Here is a 26,196-nt window from a genome sequence, read left to right as displayed (position 1 = left end):
CATCATAAAGTCTCCACTCCTTATCACCCACAAACCAATAGTCTGGTTGAATTAGCAAATAGAGAAATTAAGCATATCCTTGAAAAACATGTTAATCCCTGGAGAAAGGATTGGTCATTGAGGTTGGTTGATGCCTTGTGGGCATATAGGATGGTCTATGGCAAAACATGCCACCTCCCCGTGGAACTTGAGCACAAAGCATACTGGGCAATGAAAAATTTTAATTTTGACATGGAAAAAGCTGGTTCTTTGAGAAGGTTACAATTGTCTGAGTTAGAAGAACTCAGAAAGGATGCTTATGAGAATTCTAAACTGACTAAAGAACATATGAAAGCCTTGCATGATGGGAACATACTTAGAAAAAATTTTGAACAAAAAAACAAAGTGTTGCTCTACAATTCTAGGCTTCATTTGTTCCCTGGGAAACAAAGATCTCGATGGAGCATTGCTTTATAAGTTATGGAGGGACGTATAAGTTGTACCTCGATAATACAGAGTCTTCAAAGTATTTTAGCATCATAATATCGTTGGACTCTTGGCATGCATTGATTACACAATTAGCATTTTTACCTTGAATTTTGATTTATCATGCTTGTTAATTACATACAGGAAAAGAGAACCTTTTTCTTAAATACCTGATAAGACGTGATATGAACCAAAATAACTAATCGATAAATGGAACAAATGACCATGCGGTTGGGTGTGGAGAATCGAGCGAACTGTTACGCCAGATCAAGAGTACAAGGAAAACATCGACAAACTACGAAAAGCATAAAATCGCGTGCACTTTACAGCCTTATAATTTACAGTAGTAGCGTAAATATACATTTTAATTGTATGAGTTATGGCATTTGTTTAGGTCCCACGTACTCCCCTCGATTTTGCATCAAAATCTCCAAATATAGGAGTATCACTCAATAAATATTGAGGTTACTTTATGAGTTTCGTTCTCGCATGGTAGTCGATGTGATGCTGTTTATAGTCGCAATTGATAGTGCAGAATATACAATATACGGTGAGGCTGAAGACCCCTACAGTTATCTAGACTACCTACCTTGAGGTTGATTTTTATTTTCTTATGTTGTCGCTTACTGTTATGAGAATTTTTGGTGGTGTGATTTTTCAAGGGCATCCCCATTTTGTATTTAACCTGCAAGGATGTGAATTTGTACATTTACTGGTGAATATGTTGTGATGGTATGACGAAACAATTTTAGCGTCTCTAATACACTATTTAACTACGTATAGACCTGCAATGACCTATTAGACTTTAATACAATGCTTAGGTCAAATTTATTTTCGTTAATGAGATGTTTATTACTGCGCAACATACATGCGAATAAGCCATTAACGGCAGCATTCATGTCGTGTATTTTAAGCGGGACATACTATAAACCACAACATCCTTGTTATTGCCTTTGCACTAGCGAAAGAAGCCATTGAGGTATCTTTACAAACCCACTCTTTAATATCCGCTCTGAGCATTACAATCAAGTGCCACACTATAGACTGCTGTAATCAAAGAAATTTTCAGACACTATCCACAATTTACAAGAGATTTTTCAATGAGATAATTCAGTGTTGGCGGGAGAATGAGCAAGGCAGATTTTTAACTAACAGTCGACCTGATTGTAGTTTAATCCAGCTTGGATCAATTCTCATCTGATTGCTCCAAGCAAGTTGGCACCATCAAGTTTTGCGCCTTCCAAACGCTGAGGAAAAAAATGAACAGTGAATAGAATAAAGAGAAACTCACCAAAACATATGGCAGAGGTTCTAAGCAAAGCACATATCCATCAGCAAAAAGAATCATCTCACGATAAATAAATTTGCAACCCATATACTGGTTTGCTTCACATACTGTATCTCGAAGATTAACCTGCCGTAAATATGCTCGTTGAAGGTTCGCACCCTTCAAGTTTGCATTACTCAACTTTGCCCCCTGAAACATGTAGTTGATGTGGAAGAATTGGTTAAAAGAGAACATTTTTCATTTTAATTTGTAACATTTTTTAATTGTGTATGACTACTTGATGTTTTCATGCTCAAGTGATTATCATATTCTAAATGAAACAATAGACACAAGCACATGGCAAACAATATTTCAGGGCATCATACGGACAATGTAAACAAACATGTGCACATAAATATCAACAATGTTGGCTTCAAATACGAAGGCACGCCACAGAAAAACTTGTACAAGTCACTATTGCATTTGGACTGAACTCTCGGAGACTCTAATCTTCAGACCCTATTTTATTCTGTGTCAAAGGGGCCCATCTCCACCAAGATAACTGTGCACATCAACAACAATGCCGAATAAAATTCCTCCTAATTTAAATTTGCAAAGCCAGTTGGCATTTTTTTTTTTCTACTAATGTTTTGAACATGCGAGCTCTAGGTACTGATTTGCCATCACAAAGTATTCATCCCACGCTGCTAGTTACTGAATATTGTATCCACCTATAAAATTTTTAAATTGTGCAGTTTCCAATTTAAGAAAGATAAAAAAAAGGGGTGAAAAGCAGTAGCTAAAAGATTTCTGAGTCCCTGTTTAAATTGTTTTATTCCATGAAAGCCGCTTAAAACCACATACTAAAGTTTTTCAATTGGAACATAATAAAGACACAAAGATCACAAAAGTAAACCTAGAAACTGACATGACTTCATATGATACGTTAAATCTATTTTACAATCTAACGTACCATATCAAGCCATGTCAGTTTGTTGGTTTACTTTTGTGTGATCTCTTTGTGGTTGTAGTAACCACAAAAAGTTTGCATCATAAAATCTCCAAGTTCATGAAATTTGTTTTTTACTTGTAATATTGGTTAATGATGGGAAGATAATTTAACAATGCATTGATAAAATTATACCATTTAGAAAACAGCATAGAATGAATAATATTGCATCAAGAGTATAAGGCAGCTTGTTTTGAGTTGCTTTTAGTGAAAATGCAAAACTTTATTTCTTTATTGTAACCAAATTAAGGTATATTCTTGTTGATATAAACTCTACCACAGTATCATTATCAGGATTTGACTACCAAGTCTCATTTGAATTTTACAGTTACGGAAATTAACAAGGATGCACCAAAGCAAAGTTAAAATCATAGTATTTAACAAGAAAACTTCAAGGCTCATTTTTTTTCAATGGAAGGACGAGTACATATGCAATCCAAGATAAATAGGCAAGGCTCATCATTGGTTGCCAGGATAAACTTTCTTTAGCAACTTCTGATTGATCATTCATAACTGGATTGGGAAAAATAAATGTATCAATGTGTTGTCAATTCTGATGGACATGTACAAAACTATGAAAGACAAAAGAGAGTTGATATTGTGAGGTTGTAAGCTCAAAGTTAATTGTGTATTCCATTAATATACTGGATAATATAGAGAACTCATGCGGATATGCGATGAAAATTATATCTATTCTTTATGTCAAGGTAGCTAAGCCAGAATTTTCTTCTCTACTTATAAAATGTGTGCAATGACTCACAGATAAGGCAAACGCATGCCAGCAACAAACAAACTCACAAAATACGGGACAATATAGAGAACTCATGCGGATATGCGATGAAAATTTTATCTATTCTTTACATCAAAGCAGGTAAGCCAGAATTTTTTTCTGCTTAAAAAATGTGCGATGACTCGCAGATAAGGCAAGTTCAGGCATGCAAGCAACATACAAACACACAAGCAGGCAAACATATAATAAAGGGATTGAAGCAAGTCATAAATGGATAGCATCTATGCCAATGACGGTTTTTCCACAAGGCGTACATTGGAGTCAATAGGACATTGGTTATCTGATTCCCACATACCCCAAGAATAAAATAAGGAAAAAACCATTACCATAAGAATTCTTTCCTAATACAACGTATAAAATGCTAAACAATCATTTACCTTTAAATTGGCTCCTTCCAGAATAGCATTCTCCAAATTGGCATTAGTAAGGTCCGCATTCTGAGAAGAGAGATTAAGAATTCAGAAGTTAAATATCATGCAACTTTGAAGCAAGAATCCCCAAGGGATTGATGTTTTGATCAGGAATCCCAAGGGGTCAACAATTTAATCAGGTGTACTTGCGGGTCAACAATTTGATCATATAACAGTGTCCCAGAGCATGACAAACAAACACCCCCTTTCTGAAGAAAAAAAGTTAACTCCTGTCCAACTATGAAAACATACAAAATATAAATTTCATAAAAGTTTAACTATATCTTCTCAAAAGGATATTTAACACAGTACAACTTTCTTCTAATACCCTATTGAAAATTTTGAACCATAAGGCACTAAAATATTGTGCATGCATCAAACATGTAGTTGAAGCAGTGTTTTAATTAATTCCTTCAAATTCACAATTTCTCTCGAAACAGGTTCAATCAAATTTGCTTCAAATTAACAATAAGAAACAATAATTATAGCACAAAAAAACTTACCCAAAAAATTAAACAATGTTATGAAAGTTCTATTTCTCAAGCTTAATCCATCTTGAAGATTTATAATTAAAGATGCGAGAAGAAAAAATGTTAGCAGCTTATAAGTTAACTTCAACAAATAAGTGTTACTTTTTTTTTAAAATAAATTATAGTAATAGCCATTTGTGTCGTCCTGTGTAAAAGACCAACTCAATACCAGAAAACCATAAAGAGAAACGGAGGACCTCAAGTCCACCACAGCTTAAAGATTTCAGAGATGTGGAACCTGGAGGTGTGCAGAACGCAGATCTGCTTCGAAGAAGCTACAATCAACCAAACAAGCATCTGTAGAATGACAAGATAAACACTTGCTTTGAATCCAATTTTAACTCAGAGAATGCAAGCTCTCGCTGCTAAAAGTTTTTCTTTTGATAAGTAATCGAAGATTTTATTAAAAAAGAAAAGGCAAAAGGCCTGACCCTAGTACACAGGTAGAATATAAGATAAACACTTAACTAGAAATAGGAAAAGAGACTCAGCCCATTTATATCGATAGAAGCTACCAAAAAAACAGTTTCTAACTTCTCCAATGGCCGCTCGCAATCCTCAAAATGTTTAGCATTTCTTTCTCTCCAAATACACCACACAAGACAAATAGGGACCATCTTTCACACTGCAATAATTTTTGGCCGGACATATAACCATCTCCAATAGTCAAAGAGGTCTCTCAGTAATAATTTAAAACAAAGAAGGCCACGGGCTCTAAGATTTGTTTTCCATTAAATAGAAAAAGATCAAAATAATGAAGCATCATAAATTGTAATAAAAACTAATGAATCATCTTGACCCTATGAACTATGGGCGAAATGAATCTGAAGAACTAGGGCACATTACTCCAGTGACATGATTCCATTTGATTTCTGATCCTAATATTTAAAAAAAAAGATATTTATTTATGGATCAATTTCTTTATCAACACATTATTGCAATTTGAATGTCAAGTTCTTATCAATGCTGATGAAAGTGCTAGGCACACTTAAGTGCTAACGACATCTAGAGCCTAAGCGCAAAGCACCAGCGCATGCATGATTGAAGTAAAACATGCATTTTCAAAGAAAGAAGTATAACACAAAACATCAATAAATACAATAAAAAGATTTAAAAAGCAAGATAGTAATAAGTTTTAGCCTTTAAGCTCAATTTATTTTAGAGTATTATGCAACATAAGAATCAAGTAATCATCTAATATATATAATGTAAACATGGTATCTTATATAATGCTCATGTACTTTACTAAATTAATACATCTTTTATATTTGATGTCCTTGATCAAATCAAAGTACATGGTTGGATAAAAATATACCAAAAAAGCCATGACCAAAAAAGCTCACAAGATGAATATATTGACATCTATGCTAACGATGAATTCCCTAATGGGGCTGAGATCTAAGTTATAGCTCAAACCCGACTTGGGGAAGCGCCTGTGGCTTCCCATCATCTAGGCCCTCCTTTCCGGCTCCCAGCAGGAAGGGTGCTACTATTGTCATGCCAAGGTATCAAGACCACCTCTGGTTGCCCCCATCCTACTCTTGTTATTCCTTTTTATTCAGAAAGAACAAAAAATATTTCTATGCTAACATCAACAATCACCTATCAACCACGTATGGCACCATGGTATGCAAATTCTCTTCAATATCAAATGATTATTCAGGAATATTTGTTCACATCACTTTGGGAATCTTGAACTGGTACTCGATGATTTGAATTCAAACTACAAGTATGAAGAATTCAAAGAATTGTTGAGAAAAATGAAGAATTAAAGCAATATCAGATGAGTAGGAATTTCATCCAATGAAAAAAAGAACACGTCCCTCACAATCGATCCCATCCGTTGATTTGCCTAACAGGACACACCCAATGATCTTTTAACTAGACACAAGCCAAATTCATTTTAGTTAGTAAGAGAGCTTAGTCAACAATTGGAACTCCTCTTGCACACATACATCCAGTGTTGATTCAATACATAACCCCACAATTCCTGCAACACCCATTTTTATAAAATTTATGATGACCCATTAATGTTCTAATTGCATCTGCACAATATCCCAAAAGAAAATCACTATTGGAGCTTCTTATATTCACTCATATGCTGTAGATCATATAGTAGACTCCCAATTGGAGATTCAACGTTATCACCATGTTTCTAAAACAAAGCCCTCGAACAAGGGATTAACTCAAAATGAGTCTGCCCACCTCTTTTAAGTGCAATTCAAGCAAAGAGCCTCTCTGCCGCTTTTCAAAATCAGATGTTTTGTGCTCCTTTGATCTGTCGGTAGCTATGGATCATCTTTTTCCCACTATTGTTTTATATAACAACATCTCAACCGAGTTCGCATAATCATTGCCTTGCTAGTTATGATGGGGTGATGTTATTTCTTTTCATATTCAAGCTGCTCACCCATGCAAATATCACGTTTAGCAGAAAGAGTAACACGTGAAAGTAATTAAAGAAAAAGGGACTCCTTTTATTGACAATGAAAAACTTAAAAGAGGAACATTACTTTTCTTATAAGTAAATGAAAGAAAAAGAGGAAGATTATGATGAGCCCAATAATTTAGTGTGGCAAACTATATTGTTCATATCAAATTTTATCTATCTTTTAATCGACTTCATCAACCCACATCCACCTCTTTTCTATTATTAAATACTGTAAATGGGGTTTTCCGGCATTCCTTTAGGTAACTCTTGGCGACATATGGGTGCTACATTGCAAGAAAGAATGTAGCATTAAGAAAATAACTAATACTACAGCCTCAGCGTTGAGCAAAATGAAAATCTAATATAGGTTGTCAACTTCAATGCATACTATCAAACATGCAAATATTATTTTTAATGAATGTTTGGATAGTAGATTCAAAGCTGGTGTATCAGGTATATTGTTTTGACCGGTAAAATAGAAAAAACTGGTGTACCAGGTATATCATGCAAACTAGATATGGAGAAGGCTTATGATCATGTGAACTAGGAATTTTTGTGTTATCTACTTAGGAGATGTGGCTTTGGGGAGAGATGGGTTTCTTGTAATAAGCATTGTGTTTCTACAATTGGCATCTCGGTTTTGGTGAATGGCATCCCAGAAGGTTTCTTCAATATTTCACAGGGATTGAGACAAGGGAACCCAACCCCCTCTCCTTTTCTATTTGTCATTGTCATGGATGCCCTTAGCAAAATAATTGATTGTAACACCCCGACCGAAAATTATTATAGAAAAAATATGGATAATTTTATTGGGCCTAAATTATGTTTAATGGGCCGGGCCCTATTGGATAATCCCAAGAACTACAATTTATTGAGGTTGGCTAGAAATTTACTTGGATGCATAGGCCCAAAGCTTTATTTTAAGGCCCATTAAGGTTTGGTGGATAATTTTTATGATACTAATGGGCCAATACTTTTAGAGACCCAATTGAGATTTATTGGATAATTTTGAATGGACCAAAGGCCCAAAAGTTAATTAAATGGATTATGGAAATTTTATTGGGCTCAATAGTTAGGTTAAAGCCCATTTAATATTTATGGACCAAGAGGGCCTATATGTAATTGGCATTAGGACCAAGAATTTATTTTAAAAGCCCAAAAGTATTTATTGGATGTGTTGGGCTCATTTTGAAATTTAAGATGTGCTAGGATTATTGTGACAGCCCATGAAATCAAAAGTGAGCCCTGGATTTTAGTTGAACCCAAGGGCCAAGCCCATAAAATGGACCCAAAACCATTAGACCCAAGGCCCGGTTTGTCTATAAACTCCAAGCCATGCACATCTCCATCTTCCACTAGGGGTCAAGGCAACAGTATATACACACACATAAGTATACACATTTATGCACAGTTCGACCCCCTCATGTAGAGGAATCCAAGCCGCTGCTAGGGTTGCCATCGACCCACACTTCCTACCAAGCACAGAGATCACACGGCAAAACCATCATCTTCAACTTAGGGTTGCTCCTGCCAGCCACTGCCCAAGGCCCTCCTTATGTACGGTTCCTCCACCAAAGGTCACGGCAGCCCGTGGTCTTCACAAAGCAACGTGCCACTGCCCTCCACTTCCACAAACTGCAAGTCCCATAGACACCAGTCCTTTCATGTCACCCTCTGCACAGCAATGCCAACAGAAAACGAGAGCCACGACCAGATGCAACCAAAACCAAGAGCAACCATCGTGAAGCCAAGCCAACCACTGTAAGGCAATTGAACATGAGCTACGAAATCCTCTATTTTATATAACCTAAAACAAAGCACATGACACCCCTCATAAACACCATCGTGAGCCTCCCCATGCCAATACTCCACCCTTGCACCTCCCACCATGGTTGCATCGCACGGCACGAAACCCTCTATTTTCCAACCTCAAAACAGAGTGATGACGTCGACCAAGTAAGGCTCTCCACACCACCATGAAGTACCCACAACTATCACAGGAACCACCACCACAAAAGCTAGCTCCACCTCCAGTCACACCGGAAAAGAGCCCTCGGTTCCTCTCCCTACCTCTCAAATAATCTCTCTCTACCTCTCGGTTTTCTCTCTCACTAGCCCATCACGACTCTCTTTCTCTCCTATCTTCTTCCCCTAACCAGCACACACAGCTACCCAGCCACACCTAACAGCCACACAATGCCTCTCAGTTGTGACCCACTCAGTAAACCTCTATCCATTTCTTTCAAATGAAAAAAAAGGAGTTTATCTAAAACATAGGACTTTTTTTGGTTTATGGCCCATTTATATCTTGATTGCTAATTAGTAAAAGTTGACTTTAGTGTTGTTTAACCATGGATAAATTTTAGAATTTAATCGTGTAATTAGTTGGAGAAATTATGTGAAGAACAATGATTTCGGGGAGCAATGACATTCTAGGGTTATGATAATTTTTTTAGGATATATAGGTTATTTTAATGTTTTAGGTTTTAATTACGAAGTACGTGTTTAATTATAAATTTAGGTAATTAGCTTCGCCCCAGAAATATTGGATTAAATTAGATAAGTAGCATGATCATACCTTACAAGTATATACCACAAACGACATGTCTTTTATAAAAAGTATTATGCATGTACACTCTCCATTGGAAGCTCCTTTTCATGTACCCAAGTCATGAAGAAAATGATTTTTGACTGTCATGATAGATTTATAAATGAATGATTTTATGCATAAGTTTCATATTAGTTGCATGACACATGCATCAAGAATTTTATAAATACGTAACAACCTATGTTATGATATGAAGATGGTACTATATGTTTGAGGGCATATTGCATTGTCATGATGTACAAGCTAATAGTGCACCCAATGTGTCTTATGTATGGATTCCACAACCTGCAGGCACGGGCGGAATCGAAATCTACTAAGATTCGCTAACCATAGCTCATGAGGGTCAATAGTGGGTACCGGCCTATGACTTGTGAAAGACAAATTAGGGCATTTCATGCACATTTCAAGTTCATGTTCATGTTACTTATGTATTTACCTATGATTTTGCATGTTTTCCAAGAAACATTATGTTATATTATGTTTACTGTATGATGTGTTGTTTGTTGAGTATTCGATTCATTTTGTATGATTTTATGTTTTAACCACCCCAGGTGATGGGTCTTTATGAGCATGGAGCTGCAGGATAAGACTTGACCTAGGGAGGCGAGGTAGAAGCCCAGACAGTTTATGACATGCTCAGTTTCATGATTTTAGTTTAATAAGTTATTCTTGATAAGCACACGAGACTTGATTGATTTTAATAAGTGCTTCCACATACTCTCTTTTGATTTAAAATATTTTAATAAAGGTTATTTTATTTATTTATGGAATCTTTTTTATATGGCACTTCGAAAAGAAGAAAATTTTTTTAAGTCAAGATTAGAAGCACAGGTTTCTCTAGGTTTCTAAAAATGGCATCATTCTTAACCTTGGGGGAACGGGGTGTTACATTGATGCTGTTGTTGGTGGTGGTTTCTTATCAGGTTTCTTGGTGGGAATGTTCTTATTTCTAACCTTCTTTTCGCAGAAGATACTCTGCTCCCTTGTGAGCTGGATTAGGGTCATATTCAATATTTGAGGGCACTCTTACATTGTTTCGAAGCAGTTTCGGGTTGGAAGGTGAAACTTTTGAAGTTTGAAATGGTAATTGTGGGTCCTATGAGCATATTAGAAGTTTGGCTTTGATTTTGCGCTGCAAGGCTGCTTTCTTACCTACAAAATACCTTGGTCTTCCTTTGGGGGAAACTTTTATGGCGACGGCTGTTTGGGATGGTGTTCTCGAAACAGTTTCTCGGGCTTTTCTTTGGGGAGGAATTGGGGATGAAGCGAAGTTCCATCTTGTTAGTTGGGACAAGGTTGCTCTCCGATTGTTTGTGGGGGTTTGAGGGTTTGAAACTTGAGGACCTTTAATAAGGCTCTCCTTGGAAACTGGTTGTGGAGGTACCATGCAGAGGCGGCTTTGTAGAGGGTGGTTCTTGAATCCAAGTATGGGAGTGCATTTTTTTTTTCTTTTTTTTTTTTTTTTTGGGGGGGGGGGGGGGGGGGAGGAGGTGGTATTTTAATGAATTTAGGGGTTCTTATGGAGTAGGTTTGTGGGAAACTTAATGGAAAAGGGATGGGGGGAGGGGGTTCTAAGTTCCTGAGGTTCAAGGTTGGGAGGAGCTCTAGTATTTGTGTATGGTGCGGTGATAGGCCCCTTAAGAGTGCTTTTTCCATTTTCTTCCGGTTGGCAAGTAATAAGGAGGCTATGGTGGCTGATTTGATGGATTGTTCCAATGGCTCGATCTCATGGAATGATTGCTTCATTAGATTGGCACAAGCTTGGGAACTTGATAGCATTGCTGATGTTTTCAGTTTGCTGTATGCACCGAATTATGCATACAAAGGTTTGGTTTTCAAATTGAAAGAAGTTTTCGGTTCAATCTTTTTATTAGGCTCTTTCGGGTCATCATAGTAACCACTTTCCTTGGAAGTTCCCCCCAAGATTGCTTTCTTTGGTTGGACTGCATCCCTTGGGAAAATTCTTACCATTGACAACTTGATGAAATGCAGTCTTATAATTATGGATTAGTGTTATTTATATAAGAAAAATGGGGAAACTGAGGATCATCTATTGTTACGTTGTGAGGTGGCCAGGTCTTTGTGTAACACAAAATATTGAGGTTTCTAATTTAGGAAAATTAGGTTACATTTATAATTAGGATTTCTATTTGTTGAGTTAATAAGGTTTAGGCTTGAAATTAGCCTTTAAGCCCATGTGCATTGCTTGTAGGGCTGAACATTTAAGATGTGGTTCCGATCCGGCCCGAATTTTCGACCTGACCCGAATTAACCAACCCGAAACACAAAACGGGTAAATGCTTCCGCTTCCGCTTCGGTTTTGTTCCGTTTAAAACGTATGGGGTAATTCCCCGATACTTGCAATATAATTTGGCTCTGGGGAGTGGGGCTCCACCACCTCTTGTTCTTCTTCTACTTGTTTTCTTTTTAAGTGGGGCCCTCTGCCATACACGACTTTCGTTTATTTGTGGACCACATCACATCTTTTCTTTACTTTCTGTTCATTTTCTTTTCTGCAGTTTTTTTTTTCTAAGTATAATTGAAACTCGACAACTATTCCATTGCCCCCAAGGAGTTTGATAAACCTAACTTTTTGCTTAGAAAAATAAAAAAATAATAATGATCTCATTTCAGTAATCATATTTCATTCTTATATTAGAGTAATAATATCCGTAAAACTTTTTATATAACTATATTTTAAATTGAAGAAATTTTTATAAATTAATTTTATTTTTATAAATTATTTTATAAAATTTAATTTAATTTAAAATATAATTGTGTAAATAATTGTAAATAATTATTTTAATTACATTGAAATTCAGAAACAAACAGATTCTGCAAATTAGTGCACGATCACAACCTCCTGTACAAAATCACAAAAGAGCATAGGAAGAGACCATTTCAAATTTTTTGTATAGAATGGTAATCAAATTTTTCTAGTATATATATATATATATATATATATATATATATATATATCATTAAATAAATAAATAAATAAATTTAAAAAAAAAATGGGGTCGGAATACCCGTTTCTTCCGTAACAACTTCTCGGGTCGGGTAATCGGCTAATCGTCTGCACATCCAAAAGGAATACCCCGGGTCGGGTCGGGTCGGGTCGGGTGAAGAGCCCTAATTGTTTGAGGACTAGTGTAGAGATTAAGCCCAAGCCCATTAGGCCCATGTAATACACCCAAGTATTATCCTTGCCAAACCCATAGATAGCTCATGAAATTCAGTCCACATATGCATACCCGAAACCTGCTTGCCTTACACTTCTAGTTGCATGCACAAGTCTAGTCCTACTCCAAGTACAAGACCTATGGTAACACAAGTCTCCCTTCACCCAAAGACCCCAACTCCTTCGGCAACAATGACTCCAAATCACATTCAAACAGTCCACTAAACAATACTAGGGCTGTCACACCCTTTTGATTCTACACCCTCCAAACTCTTTATTTATACACCCCGTATGAGAGCCTACATCCAATTACATGAACCCCAAGCATGCCCCCCCCTCCAAGGCCACAATTCTATATACATTTTGTGTCAAAACTGAAAACCCTAAGCCCCAGTAACAACAAGAAATCACTTAGCCAAGATGTGTACTCCAACTCAACCCTTTGATCAAGCTGTTCCTTTAGGTAACTCTTTCTCTCTTACACACACACACACAATTATGACATGAATGCTAGATTTCTGCCATGAGATCATATGAAATTAGTAAAATTCGGATTTCATATAGCGCTAGTAAATACACATGGTAGAATTAGGTTTTATGGCATTAAAATGCATGTTTATTCACAGGATTGGAGAAATATACATATAAGATGATTAAGTGGATGAAATCATATGCATGTTTTACAAGAAAACCCTAAGTTCATATAATGTTTGTTATATGATGTGTTACTTATTGAGTATTTGACTTATTTTATGAGTTTCAAATGTTTTAACCACCTTAGGTTAAGGTCAACGTGAGAGTAATGCTTCAAGACAGGACTTGACTCAAGGAGACGGGGAAGAGGCCTAGATTGTTATGGAGATTTTTTATTTATTTAATAAGTTGTTTTGTTAAGCCTAAGAATTCGAACTATTTTATTAAGTCCTTCTGTAGACCCTTTTAAATTTACATTATTTTAATGAATGATGATTTTGATTTATTTAAATTTATGGAATCCTTTATACAAGGCTTCAAAGTATTTTTTTTAAAGGTTAGTAGGTGCCTTGGATTTCTAAACTTGGCATTATTCTTAATCCTAGGGGGATGACGTTTACCTCTTTGTGGGGTAATATCTTCAACCATATGGGCATGGCATGGATAATGAGACTATGTATGCTATGCTGATATTCATTGTTGTTAGAATGGATGACATCTCATGAAAATCACACGTAGGGGTGTAAATCGGTCCGTTCTGGTAATGTCCATCATTTTCCCTGGATCGGACTGGACCAAACATCCATAGGGACTGGTCCGGTCCGGCCTAATTATTTTATTTTTTTTTCATCTTTTTTATTCAAATAAATTAATAAAAAAATTATTTAAATTACTAAATTAAAATTAAGTGAATTATTAATGAGGATTATGTAACTAACTCATTAAATAAATATTTTACTATAATTATATTTATGATGTTGATAGTGACTACAACTTTACTCTTTAGTATGCATAATTATTAATTGTTGGGATAGAGACTAGTTTTGGAGCTGAAAAATCGAGAAATAGTGAGTTCGCTCGACCTAGCGCTCAAGCGAAACTCTAACCGTGAGTTCACTCGAGATATGCTCGACAGTGGGCTCGACCAAAACTCAACCCGTGAGTTCGCTCGAGTCTCGCTCAACAGTGAACTAGAGTGAAACACAAACCTCAGTGTTCGCTCGAGCCACGCTCGACACCCCGCTCAAATCAATGTTAAGGAATATCAAATAATTTCATTCTACATAGATTATTCATGCTTGCTTGCAATTTAGGTATTTAAAAAAAATACATAATTATTTTAATTAAGTATAAATAGTAGAGTATGTATGAATGTATGATGTATTAACTATTTACATAAAATGACATAAATTATCACGTGATTTATGATTTATTATTAATTGATAGCTCATAATAAATTAGATGATTTTTTTTTATGAGTAAAAATATTATATATATATATATCAAAAGGAGTAACCAAGTACACTGATGTATACTTGCCCATAATAGAAAACCCCTAATAACCCAAAAAGCCCGTGAAAAAATAACCCAAAATACACATATAGGGGTTCAGTCCAGTTCAGTCCAAAATTTGTAGATCTCGGGACCGGACCGAATGTCATCGGTCCACATATTTTGGGACCGAGACCAACCGGTCCAAAATTCGGTCCGGTCCGGTCGGTTTTGCCGGTCCAAACCGAATTACTTATAGCCCTAATCACACGCATGCCATGTAATGTACATCTTGTTATGCCATGTCTATGCTATGCTATGTTGCGTAAGACGCATAATAATATGCCATGTAAATTCGTAAAGTCAAACATGTTCACATGCATTATGGAAGTTAATAAGAAAACACATGAAGGACAAACAAACTTTAAGATTGGCCTTAAATTATAGGTGGATGTGCAAGCCACAGACTCAAGCATAGTCCACCACATGTAAGCTATGATGTTTTGTGGTGACATGGACCCAAGCGTGTCTCACCACAAGTTATGATATACTGTGCCACAGACTCGAGCGTGATTTACCATATGTTATGTGATAACACGAACCCAAGCGTGTTTCACTACATGTCATGATACGTTATACGGTGTCACAGACCCAAGTGTGATTCACCCCATGTTATGATATGTATATACGGTCAACGACAATTGAATCAATGCACATATAATTATGGCCACTAAATAAGTGAAAGACAAGATGAACAAGTTATGTACAATTGATAGGAAACGCATGGAGTCAGTCACACATGCATCATGTTTCATGAATTTCAATGATTATGTTCATTCCGCATATGTCACAATACATTAAAGTTTTCTAAATTAAGCCTAATGTTTAAGCTAAGTTTACAGTATGATGTGCTATTAACGAGTCTTCGACTCATTTGTTTCTCAATTTTTATGTTTTAAGGTAGGTTTGGATAGTAAGATGATAATTTTTAATTTTAGATGAAAGTTTAAAATATTATTTTTTTAATATTATTATTATTTTGATATTTGAAAAAGTTGAATTAGGATTTGAAAAAGTTGAATTGTTTATTATATTTTGCATGGAAATTTGAAAAAATTGTAATGATGAGATGAAATGAGAATTTTGTATCTCATCCCACTGGCCAATCATACCCTTAATGTCCCAGATGTTGATTGCAAGGATGCAGAGCTGGAAGGCCAGGAGTAGATTAATTATAGAGACTTAGACCTGAATAGGTGATATTTTCATTAGGACTTAGTTTATGATTCAGACAATTGAATAATGATCACCACATAGAACTAGTTTATGCCATTTTCATTATGTTTCAGCTTTTATATTACGAAACACTGTCATGCTAAGTTTGATGATTCAATAAATGAGGTATTTTCATAATTTCGAATCACTTTCCAGGCATTATGCTATGAATGTACATGACAAACCTAGCCTATGGGAAGGATTGTTACAAATGGGCATAGTTTTCATAATTTTGTTGTATCTCTTTCTAATGCCTAGTGCATGATAGGTGTATTCTTCCTGTGTACTTGGGCTATGCTTATTGCTTTTCTATTAATAAAATTTTACCATTACCTACCAAAAAAATATTTGAAAACTGAAAAGAAAAATTACCTTGGAGATTAGCACTTTGAAGATTAGCCCCAGCTAATAAAGCTCCATGAAGATTTGCCCCAGTAAATTCACACCTTCCCTAGGCAATAAAAATACATTATGAGGGCCATTTATAAAATATGATCTAGATGAAAAAGACTGCTTCAGTGTCTTACTCACGCAAAGTAGCATTGTGAAAGATGGAGCCCTCAGCATCTACATCCTACGACAATCAGATACAAATGTTAAATTGGTGAAATAAAGGGACTACACATGTCCATAACAAAAAGAAAAAAAAAAAAGGCACAAATCATAACCTATTGTTAAGGCTCTTGAGAACAATAACAGATAATAGTAGCGAACTCTCATCACAGACAGGATGCAATTTAGCATTAAAATTGAACCTACCCGGAACTTAGCACATTGAAGGTTAGCACGCGAGAAGAACACATTTCTAAGACATGCATAGCTGAAATCCACAAATGATAGGTCCTGCAAATATGCCAAAGAGACTTTCAGACAGAACGGTAACTCACAAATACTTTTCTTGAAAATTTCACCGCCACATAGAAAATTCTTGATGGGGCAGATTAAACAGCATTAAAGTTAGCAGTAGCACGCCTCCATTGAGCACATGACGGTAAAGCATTTACCTACTTGTGTTGTAAGTATTACAACATTAACATACACAATTTAGATTTTAGAATCAATTAACGATTCATCTTTCATAATCTTTATTTACATTAACATACATTTTCTTATATTATTTGCTAAAATGACATCTATAAGTTTATTGTTACAGCCAACCATAAGCTCAATAGTAGAAAATTGCAATTAACCAAATGGTTTTGGTGCTAAAAAGATGGAGTGATAATCATTAATTTTGGTTGCACTCAGTAGGTGCATAACTATTATCCCTTCTCTCTTCTCTCTTTTCTCTCCTCTCTTCCCTCTCTCTCTCCCCTATAGCTATTTCTGGCAATTCTTGCTAGAAGTAACCACTTTTTTGTACCTGTGTTTCTCACCAACAGTATTATATGGTTTTTAACCTCATTTTGGTCTCAAAATACGTTTTTCTGCCCAATGAGAGTGACAGGTCCTCTGTTTAATGAAATCAAATTGTTTGTTTTTGAAATAGAGATGGACGTTTCAGTGATATATCACCAAGTGCTCTGGGGAGGGAGGTAGCTGATAGCTATTCAGTGATAAATGAGCCCCATAGCTATTCAGTGATAACTGATAACAAATGAAAAGTCTATTTAAACCAAAGTATTTATCATCAACCATGTCAAATTCTATTTAAACCAAATTCTGCAAAGAAAACTTTGTACAATGTCAGAAGTCAAACAAAATTCCAGCAGGCGGAAAACAAACAAGTGTTTTAACATGAAATTTTTAAAGTGCCCAGTAAAAGGTAGAGTTACCAGTTTTGAAAGATTAAGACCAGAAAGATTAACCCCTCGAAATCTGACTCTCTCAGACTGTATACACTTGATTATATCAGTACGTGTCAATTCAGTATTGAACTCATCATCTTCCTTCTTCCTTTTGTTTAAAACAGCATTAATCCCATCTATCAGTCCCTGAAAGATTTTAAAATTTCATATTTAGTGGAATGGCATTGTGAAAACACCAAGTTAGTTGACAAGAAAAAAAGGACACAACTGATTAGATTAACGTATGGCATACAAGTAGCTGATAGTACTCTGCCTCCCGCAGTAGCTCCAAATATTCAGAGTCTGTTAGCGTGGGAACAACGCCATCCCTTAACCAATTGAGAATATGCCGAAAATGCTTTCCATCCCTATCAACAAAAACATATCCCTGCAAAAAACCAATATGACATATAGAATTTGAAAAAAAAAACAAATAACCAAACAGAAAAAGAGCAATGCATAGTTTGATTTCATAAACAACTCTCACCTCCATGAGCAGAAACAGGAAACTCTAGATGCTTGGAAAAGTAGCATCAATATGTAGTATGCACAAAAAAATAATGAAAACTATGCATCCACACACTGGTATGTGTAACACCCCACTTAAAAATACCTTAGGATTTGGTCTTAGCACCCTTAATCCTTAGCTAGTATAGTTGTATTTTTTTAAAGGAAATTTTAAAACTTATATTGGCATAAGAGTTCACACCTTGGGTTTAGTTAGAATTATTAAAGCTTTATTAATTTGAGGAAAAATGCCAAGAGGCCAATGGAAGAATGACACATGGCATATTGATGGGCTAGGCAATTAGGTCAAGGATGGATTTAGAGAAGGCCCAAGAGTGTTTTATTTAGGGGCCTAGTTTACTAAGGATGAGATGGGCTAAGGATAGATGTTAAAAGCCTTAGGCCCAACTTGGGAAATATAAGACTTAGTCCTTCCTAAAGGACACTAGATATTAGGCCCAATGTAACGGACATAAGGCTATTGGGCCAAACTTAGTAAGAGTGAAGGCTATTGGCCCAATCTAAGAAAGACCCAAGATTAGGATCCAACCTAGTGGGCCTTCGAGGCCAAAGATAGGCCCTATAAATCCGGACATAAGACCCATGAATAAGCTCACTCCTAAGACCACAACCATGTCTTGTTCATATGGCCCAATAAAAACCCAACCCATGAAGCCCAAAATGGGACCCACATACACCATATCATTGGTTTCCCTTAAACCCAAGTTCAACCCACACATCCCTAGGGTTCCCTTTCAACCATGGTAAGACTTCTAACTTGAGTTAAGGTCACTGTTCATCACACCCATGAATAGTAACTCAAATATCATGACTTTGCATAGTTTTCTTCATAATTTTAGATCTGAAATTTTTATCTTTTGCACTCGTTTAGCATCACTCTTAGACAACCCTTGAAGGTTAGAATTAATCCAACCCATGTCACTTGAAGCCAAGGCATGTCAATGCCACCACAACCCACCAATCGGCACCCTTGGTGCATCACCATGCAACCCTTCAACAAGCCACCAAAGCCACACCTCATCCACCAATTTTTCAAGAATATTTCTGCATCATTCAAACCTCATGATATCATCTAAAATCGGCCTTAAGTGTTGGTCAAAAACTATTTCCATAAGCCAAGCCAAAATCACCACTATTCACCTAGGAAGTGAAGTTAGATTCCAACCGGGTACCCTTGGATCTTCAAAACTTTTCTGCACCTATTTTACTTGCCTCCACACACCACCACCTCTACCCATTTGACCCTAAGAAAGTCCTACAAAACACTCAATTTTATGCTTGGCCAATTCCCTTCCATGAGCATCAAAACCGATTGGAAAATAGGATGGTAATAAAGATCATGTTGACCGAAGCCCATGCACATCCAAACACTTCATTCTCTGCTCAAGCTTAACCAATTGGCAATCAACCCCACCTCTTTACCCACCTGTGAAGGCCACTCAATGGTGGTAATTATGCCCACAAACCAAACCAAGAGGATGGGACAAAAGAGGGATCAAAATCTAGACAGCTTTGGTGAGGCCAAAACCGTTGGCTTTCAACTTGGATCTCTCATGTGATTCTCATCTAACTTCTGCAAACCTTCAAAAAATCTGCACCTATAGCCTTCACCTAGCTCTTTTCCATGAGGTAATCAAGTGGTTTAGGCCACTATTCAACTGACCAAGCCATGAGAAACCTTAAAATGCAATCAAGCACTCCACTACCCACACACACCAATCTCACTCACTTCCTTTCAGCACACCAACGCCCCTCCTTGCCTATCACCCCTCCATTGAGTCCTATAAATACCCACCTTCACCCCTCACTTCTTCACACAACTTCCTCAAGTATTCTCTTAGTGTTCTTGAGAGTAAATTTCTCCTAGTGTGAGAGAAGGGTGAAACCGAGTGGTTGAGTGTGAGATTCTTGAAGTGAGTTGTTCTTGAGAGCCTTCAAAGCCACGGTTTGGGTAAGCAATCCTACTCTATCTTTTGTTGGGTGTTCGATTGATATGTTAGGCTTTGAATTATGGCATAAGAACAAAGATTTGATTGAATTATACGAGGTTTACTTGAGGACAAGCATTTCGTTTCAGATTTGGAGTCTTGCTTTGAATAAATTGTTTTGGGATGAAATTATAGCCATGAAATGTCTTGATATGATCTTATATGTTTACTAATGTCTTGGAAGATGTATTGAAGGTTTAAATTTGAGGAAAAAAGCATGTTATGATAGTTTTATAAATCAATATCTTGTATTGATCATTAAGCATGTTTCGGTTTCCACTTGGTTGAAGCTTATCTTGTGAAATCTTGGCTAAGTTTCCAAAGCATGATTGTGAAGCATCCAGAAATGCTTTGTTATGAAAATGAGAGTTAGAATGCATGATTCATTTAGGATTTAAAACCCATGTTGACAAAAAGAAGCTAGAAAAATCATGCATACACTCGGTTTGATGGTTTTGTGTTGATTTTGGTGTAACCAATGCATAAGTGTTGGGATGAACTCGTGTGACCTAAATCTAAGTTAAAACATGTCCCTAAGATCATATTCATGGTTGCACTTGATGAAATTTGAGCACACATGCATCCATAGAGGTTGTAGACTTGATATCACAAATAGGCCAACAAAAATGCATGCCACGGGTTGATTGGATTTGGCATAGTTGTGAGTTGATTCTTGCAATTCTAAAGGCATAAATGATTTTAGAACATGGAAAATGTGAAGTTTGTGAAATTTGGGACCAAATTGCAAATAGTGAAAATTTAGGGCCTAAGTGGCAATTTTGGGAAAGTATAGGGGCAGTTTTGTAAATACTGATTTTGAACCCATTTGATTATCAACATCTTCCTTAGTTGTGCAATTCCTAACTTAGAATAACTCTTATTACAGCCGCACCAATTTCCTAACACCAGAAAGTTTGTAAGTTAACTTCTAACTTACTCTTATATAATTTATTTATGATTATTGTATAAGTGTGACATTCATATTATAAATTTCATTTTGAGCATGAAATATCATATGATACATCATTGAGCATTTGATTACTTGCTTACATGGCATGTGAAATTATCACAATTTTAGCATATTGCATATAAATGTCATTTTCATATGAAGTTTACTACATATGCACATGTCATAAAATGCATTTTTCCAGCATAGCATGAAAATATTATCCTAGTGGAACTCTTCTGTCCACTCTGGAGTGAGTAAAAAATGGAGTGATAACCCCTGTGTTGACAAATATTGGTCAACGGGTTTCGAATGAATTCTTTTTAAAGAATGTCATAGCGAAGTCGTATATGACACCTAATGCTGGTGAGGGTGCATACGTTATTATCATATGTTTTGATGATGAAATGTTAAGACGTCTACAGACAAAGACGTAGTGTCAACATGAGTTGTACTACGGTCACCAGCAAGTACTCACAGTGCATATAGGGGAGCTGTGATGATACTATACGTATGTTAATGTTTGCACTTTACAGGGGTGTGCCTCTAGATCTTGTGTTGTTGCATGCATGATTGTGTTTTAATGTTTATGATTCTATGGAATTAGGTATTTTTGCTTGCCTGATGATGTATCTTAATTTACATTATAGATTTAGGTGCTTTTTTTAATAATAATTCATTATGGCTTTATTATTGTTTGTTGCTTCTATTAATTTTTTTTTTATAAGTATCTCAAATAATAATCCAGTTTTTCTTTCCGTGAGTTTAAATGTATAAATTGTATATATGTTTTAGTTTATGGATTTAAATTGATTCTATTGAATTATTTAAATTGTATAAATTGTATACATTTTTTAGTTTATGGATTCAAATTGATTCTATTGATTCATTTAAATTGTATAAATTGTACTTAGGGTTCTCTTTTTTTTTTTTCCCCCAGCCCGAAACAACATTCTGTCCAACATCCGATTCCTACTTCGAAAGCTCTAATTGGAGTCCGAGTCGGAGCCTAATAATAATCTCAAATAATAATCCACTTCTTCTTTCCTTGAGTTTAAATGTACAAATTGTATATATGTTTTAGTTTATGGATTTAAATTGATTCTATTGAATTATTTAAATTGTATAAATGGTATACATTTTTTAGTTTATGGATTTAAATTGATTATATTGATTTATTTAAATTATATAAATTGTACTTAGGGTTCTTTTCAATTTTTTTTTTTTTAAATTTTTGCCCAGCCCGAAACAACATTCCGTTGGGCCTTTGGGCAGGCCCAACTCCTATCGGAGTTCCAACTTCCGATTCCTACTTCGAAAGCTCCAATCAGAGTCAGAGTCGGAGCCTAATTTCAACTCCGACTTTTGTCAGAGTTGCAGTTTGGAGTTGGGCTTTCTAACTCCATCAGAGTCAGAGCCCAACTCTAGTTCCAAGGACGACTATTAATGCTGCAATTGATCAACAACTTGAAACAAGGGAGCAAATCTTGAGTGAATTAAAGGATAATTTGAACAAAGCTCGAGAGAGGATGAAGTTCTTGTCAACAATAAAAGGACTGAAAGAAGTTTTGAGCAAGGGGATTGGGTATTTTTGAAGTTGCAGCCACACAAACAGAACACAATGGCACTAAGGTATAACTTGAAGTTGGCACCAAGGTATTATGGTCCCATCAAGATCTTAGCTAAAGTGGGGGCAGTGGCTTATAAATTGGATCTACCAACTTCATCAAGATCCATCCAGTGTTTCATGTCTCGTGCCTCAAAAAGAAGCTCGGCCAGCACATTTCACCACTACCAACCTTACCACCAGTTGACAGAAAAGGCATAACTCAATCAGAACCAAAAGTTATTTTGTACAGGAGATTGAAGAAGAGGGGCAATCAAGCTGTCACTAAAGATCTCATACAGTGGAAAGGAACACTCCCATAGGATAGTTTTTCGGAATCCTTGTGGAAGATTCAGGACTTGTATCCTCACCTTGTGGGCAAGGTGCTGTGAGGAGGGGCATGACAATAGCAGCCTTGTGATCAAGGCTTTGTAAAGTGGGGGAGAATTGTTATGGGTGCGTGAAGGAAATCTGGAGGTGTTGACAGTTGATAAAAGAAGAGGCAAACCAGGACATTTTTACTTAATGAAACATTGTGTTTTGAGACTGTAAATGAAATGTTGTAGTCTGTAAATGATACAATGCATTTTATGTGTAATCTATAAATGAAAACGGTGCGTTTTATGTGTAATGGACAGGGTGTTTCAGATAGGAGAAATGATAGTTGCAGTCGTGAGTGGACAAGCGCCGTGCAATCACTTTGAAAAAAGTGAATAAATACGGGATTCACATGAAAAAAAAAATTAATGTTTTAATAATGAATCACACTCTTTTTCAAAGCGACTACACGGCACTTGCGCACTCTACGACTGTACGTAGCATTACTCCTAAACGGGACCCACAGGCAATTCGAAAAGTATAGCTACAAGGTCTATGAAAATGTAAACTGAAAAGTAATAATGTGCTTAAATCTTTACTCAAACCCACAAATTACCTTAATGGCTTACCAGAAATTTTTCAGCAGATTACGCTTGCACGGAGCAATAATTCTTGAACGGAAAGCAACATTTATTTGTACAGCTACATGATAAGCATTGGGAAATTTATTTCTGCCAAACCACTGAAAGAAAATCTGCATACCTTTCTGGGGTCCTCGCACACGGTGTGGCGACCGCTAAACATCGCGGCGAGCATCGAATCGGGCTCGCGATGAGTCAATGTGTCAACGGTTGTACAAAATTTCTTTCCCCCTGAAAAACGAGTAAACAAAACACAGATTTCAGCAACCGCAATCCCAACAACCCTGATATTCTGATCGGCTGCCGGAATAGTTTAAACATTTGAAAATTAGGGTTATCATTTTATGGAAAGAGCAGTTCAAATAGATGAAAGAGAGAAAGAGGGGTGGGGAAAGAGCTGACCAATATTTAGATGAACCAGAGAAGAGGAATCAGAGCCCTTCGTCATGTTCAGTAGCTCAGGCTCAGCAATGGGCTGGGAGTGTCTGTTCAACGTACTCATAGCTCTACCACGTAATGCATGAAACCAAAGAAAGTTAGCTATTGGCTGTGCCACGATTTAACGATAAGCATAATTTCATTCCGCCTAATTATAATTTATTTGCCCGTATTGATAAACTAACGAACTCTAGGGCCTCATTTGTTTTGAAGAAATTTTTTAACTCTTCTCAGCCTATCTCATTTCATCTCATCTCATTTAATTATTACAATTTATTCAAATTTTCATATAAAATAAAATAAACAATTCAACTTTTTTAAATCTAAAAATAAAAATAATATTAAAAAGATATATTTTAACAATATTTTATTTAATTTTTAATTTTTAATTTTTATTTCAATTCATCTTATCTCATCTATAGAAACAAATGAGGCCTAAAATTATTTAAAAAATCTTCACAGTAACCACTATTTAGCTACATTCATTGTACACATGACGTGTAGACCGAGTTCAGTAACAACACTGAACCGGTTTGCTCTGTTCCATCTCTCAGCCCTCATTCCCCTCATTCAGCCATTTCGCCCCCAAGCCCTCCCGAACCTCAGCCATCAAAGCCAAGCACAGTCACCGACCTCAGCCAAGCACGACCTAGCCCTCCCCCCATGACCTCAGCCCTACCCACCACGACCTCAGCCCTCTCGAGGAGATCAATCATCAAGCCCTCGATCCCGACGTCCACCAACAAAGCCCTCGGTCCCATCTCAGTCCACCAACAAAGTACTCAGTCCACCGACGCGAAGCTGCTCTCAATCCACATAAGCCCTCAGATCTGCAAGAGGTTTAGGATACATCTTTTTTTTTTTCACTATTTACTCCATCTTTTTTTTCTCTCTCTCTGTATTTGCCAGAAACTAATGGTACCCTCCTGTAGATGTTGCCTCTCATGGCTTTGCGCAAACCTCTCTCTCAGCAACTCTAAACCAACCCCACTAGTTTCTTGCCTGTACATGCTTAAAGACTAAGCCCACCCTATCAAGAAGTATAAGGTATCGAGAGCTTAACATTTGCATTTTTTTTTCAAATCAGAGTGGTTTTTTCAATTGACGAAAGTTGGTTGCCTGAAAGTGGAGTGAGACTTTGAAGTTTTGATCTCACATATGAATATAGTATGGTTTGCTTGCATTTATTTTCCAATTTTTTGGAAATGAGAAGAATAATTGAGTTCGTGATAGTGATTTTTTCATAACATGGTTTTTCGATTTACTGTCTTTGGGTATAATGGTTGCTTATGATTTTTTCTCACATTCCCTTCACATCAATACTCTCTCATTCTCTTTATTCATTTGAAATAAAAGAATGACTATGAACCTTAAATTGGAGGATTGTTTACTCCATAGTTTAATTTAGTTTGTTGTATCCTATAGTTGAAGGATATATTGTGTTTCTAATTACTTAGAGTTTCCTCCTTAAAAAAAATGTTAAATTAACATGTCCTTCCTAGTAGTCTATTTTCTCAATGTTAATAGTGGGAAGGTCGAAATCCAAAAAATGATTGCAATGGACCACACTGTTGCCCAGAACTCCTTTCATTTGGAAGAGACTCTTCCTCTTAACCATGAGTTAAATGCATTGGGAGCCTTCTACAGCTATCCGTATCATGTTAATAAGGGTACTGTAATGTTGAAAATCATCTCAAAGATTGAAGGCAATTGATTTCCTAGTTTGCCTCACATCTAGTGGTTTTTACTATCATTCTCAAACATTTTTAAGTCTATAAAAATTATGTTGTTGAAAGTAAATGAGAGTAGTATAATATAAAGAATAGAGAACTGAGAATGGAGAATTCTCACAGGGAAATGAGTTTGTTATTGAAAGGGAAATTAGGTTAAAAAAGAGAGGGGGTTACCTTTTACAACTTTCAAAAAGGCAACTTCTCATCCTTTTTATCGAAGCACTTCTTCTTTACCAACATTGGAAATTTTAAAAGGTAACCCCCCTTCGAACCTGATTTC

General features: G+C 36.2%; 1 protein-coding gene across 3 annotated transcripts; it reads right to left on the bottom strand.

Annotated features, from left to right (window-relative positions):
* Window positions 1-1,386: 1,386 nt before the first annotated feature.
* Window positions 1,387-24,308, bottom strand: LOC121267451 (FH protein interacting protein FIP2). Of its 3 annotated transcripts, none has more exons than XM_041171308.1 (11): window positions 24,148-24,308; window positions 23,867-23,976; window positions 17,972-18,106; window positions 17,707-17,865; window positions 16,691-16,774; window positions 16,459-16,505; window positions 16,304-16,377; window positions 4,710-4,768; window positions 3,909-3,968; window positions 1,862-1,942; window positions 1,387-1,712 (listed from the first exon to the last, which is right to left on the bottom strand). In XM_041171308.1, exons 1-11 carry the CDS (start codon window positions 24,245-24,247, stop codon window positions 1,659-1,661), a joined length of 963 nt encoding a protein of 320 aa, XP_041027242.1. In that variant the 5' UTR covers window positions 24,248-24,308; the 3' UTR covers window positions 1,387-1,658. The 3 variants fall into 3 exon arrangements, with proteins under 3 accessions (XP_041027242.1, XP_041027243.1, XP_041027244.1); XM_041171309.1 differs by having other exon boundaries at window positions 1,880-1,942; XM_041171310.1 differs by lacking the exons at window positions 1,387-1,712; window positions 1,862-1,942 and adding an exon at window positions 2,034-2,294.
* Window positions 24,309-26,196: the final 1,888 nt, after the last annotated feature.

This window comes from Juglans microcarpa x Juglans regia, chromosome 5S, assembly GCF_004785595.1.
Source record: "Juglans microcarpa x Juglans regia isolate MS1-56 chromosome 5S, Jm3101_v1.0, whole genome shotgun sequence".
In the NCBI taxonomy this organism is placed as follows: Eukaryota; Viridiplantae; Streptophyta; class Magnoliopsida; order Fagales; family Juglandaceae; genus Juglans; species Juglans microcarpa x Juglans regia.
This window is presented reverse-complemented; position numbering and strand designations above follow the sequence as displayed.

Excerpts from the sequence above, each read along its gene's own strand:
- LOC121267451 (XM_041171308.1), bottom strand. The coding sequence starts at position 24,247 with ATGAGTACGTTGAACAGACACTCCCAGCCCATTGCTGAGCCTGAGCTA. Across the intron at positions 23,977-24,147 it reads TCTGGTTCATCTAAATATTG|GGGGAAAGAAATTTTGTACA; the intron begins GTCAGCTCTTTC and ends CTCGTTTTTCAG. Across the intron at positions 1,943-3,908 it reads TGGAAGGAGCCAATTTAAAG|GGGGCAAAGTTGAGTAATGC; the intron begins GTAAATGATTGT and ends TACATGTTTCAG.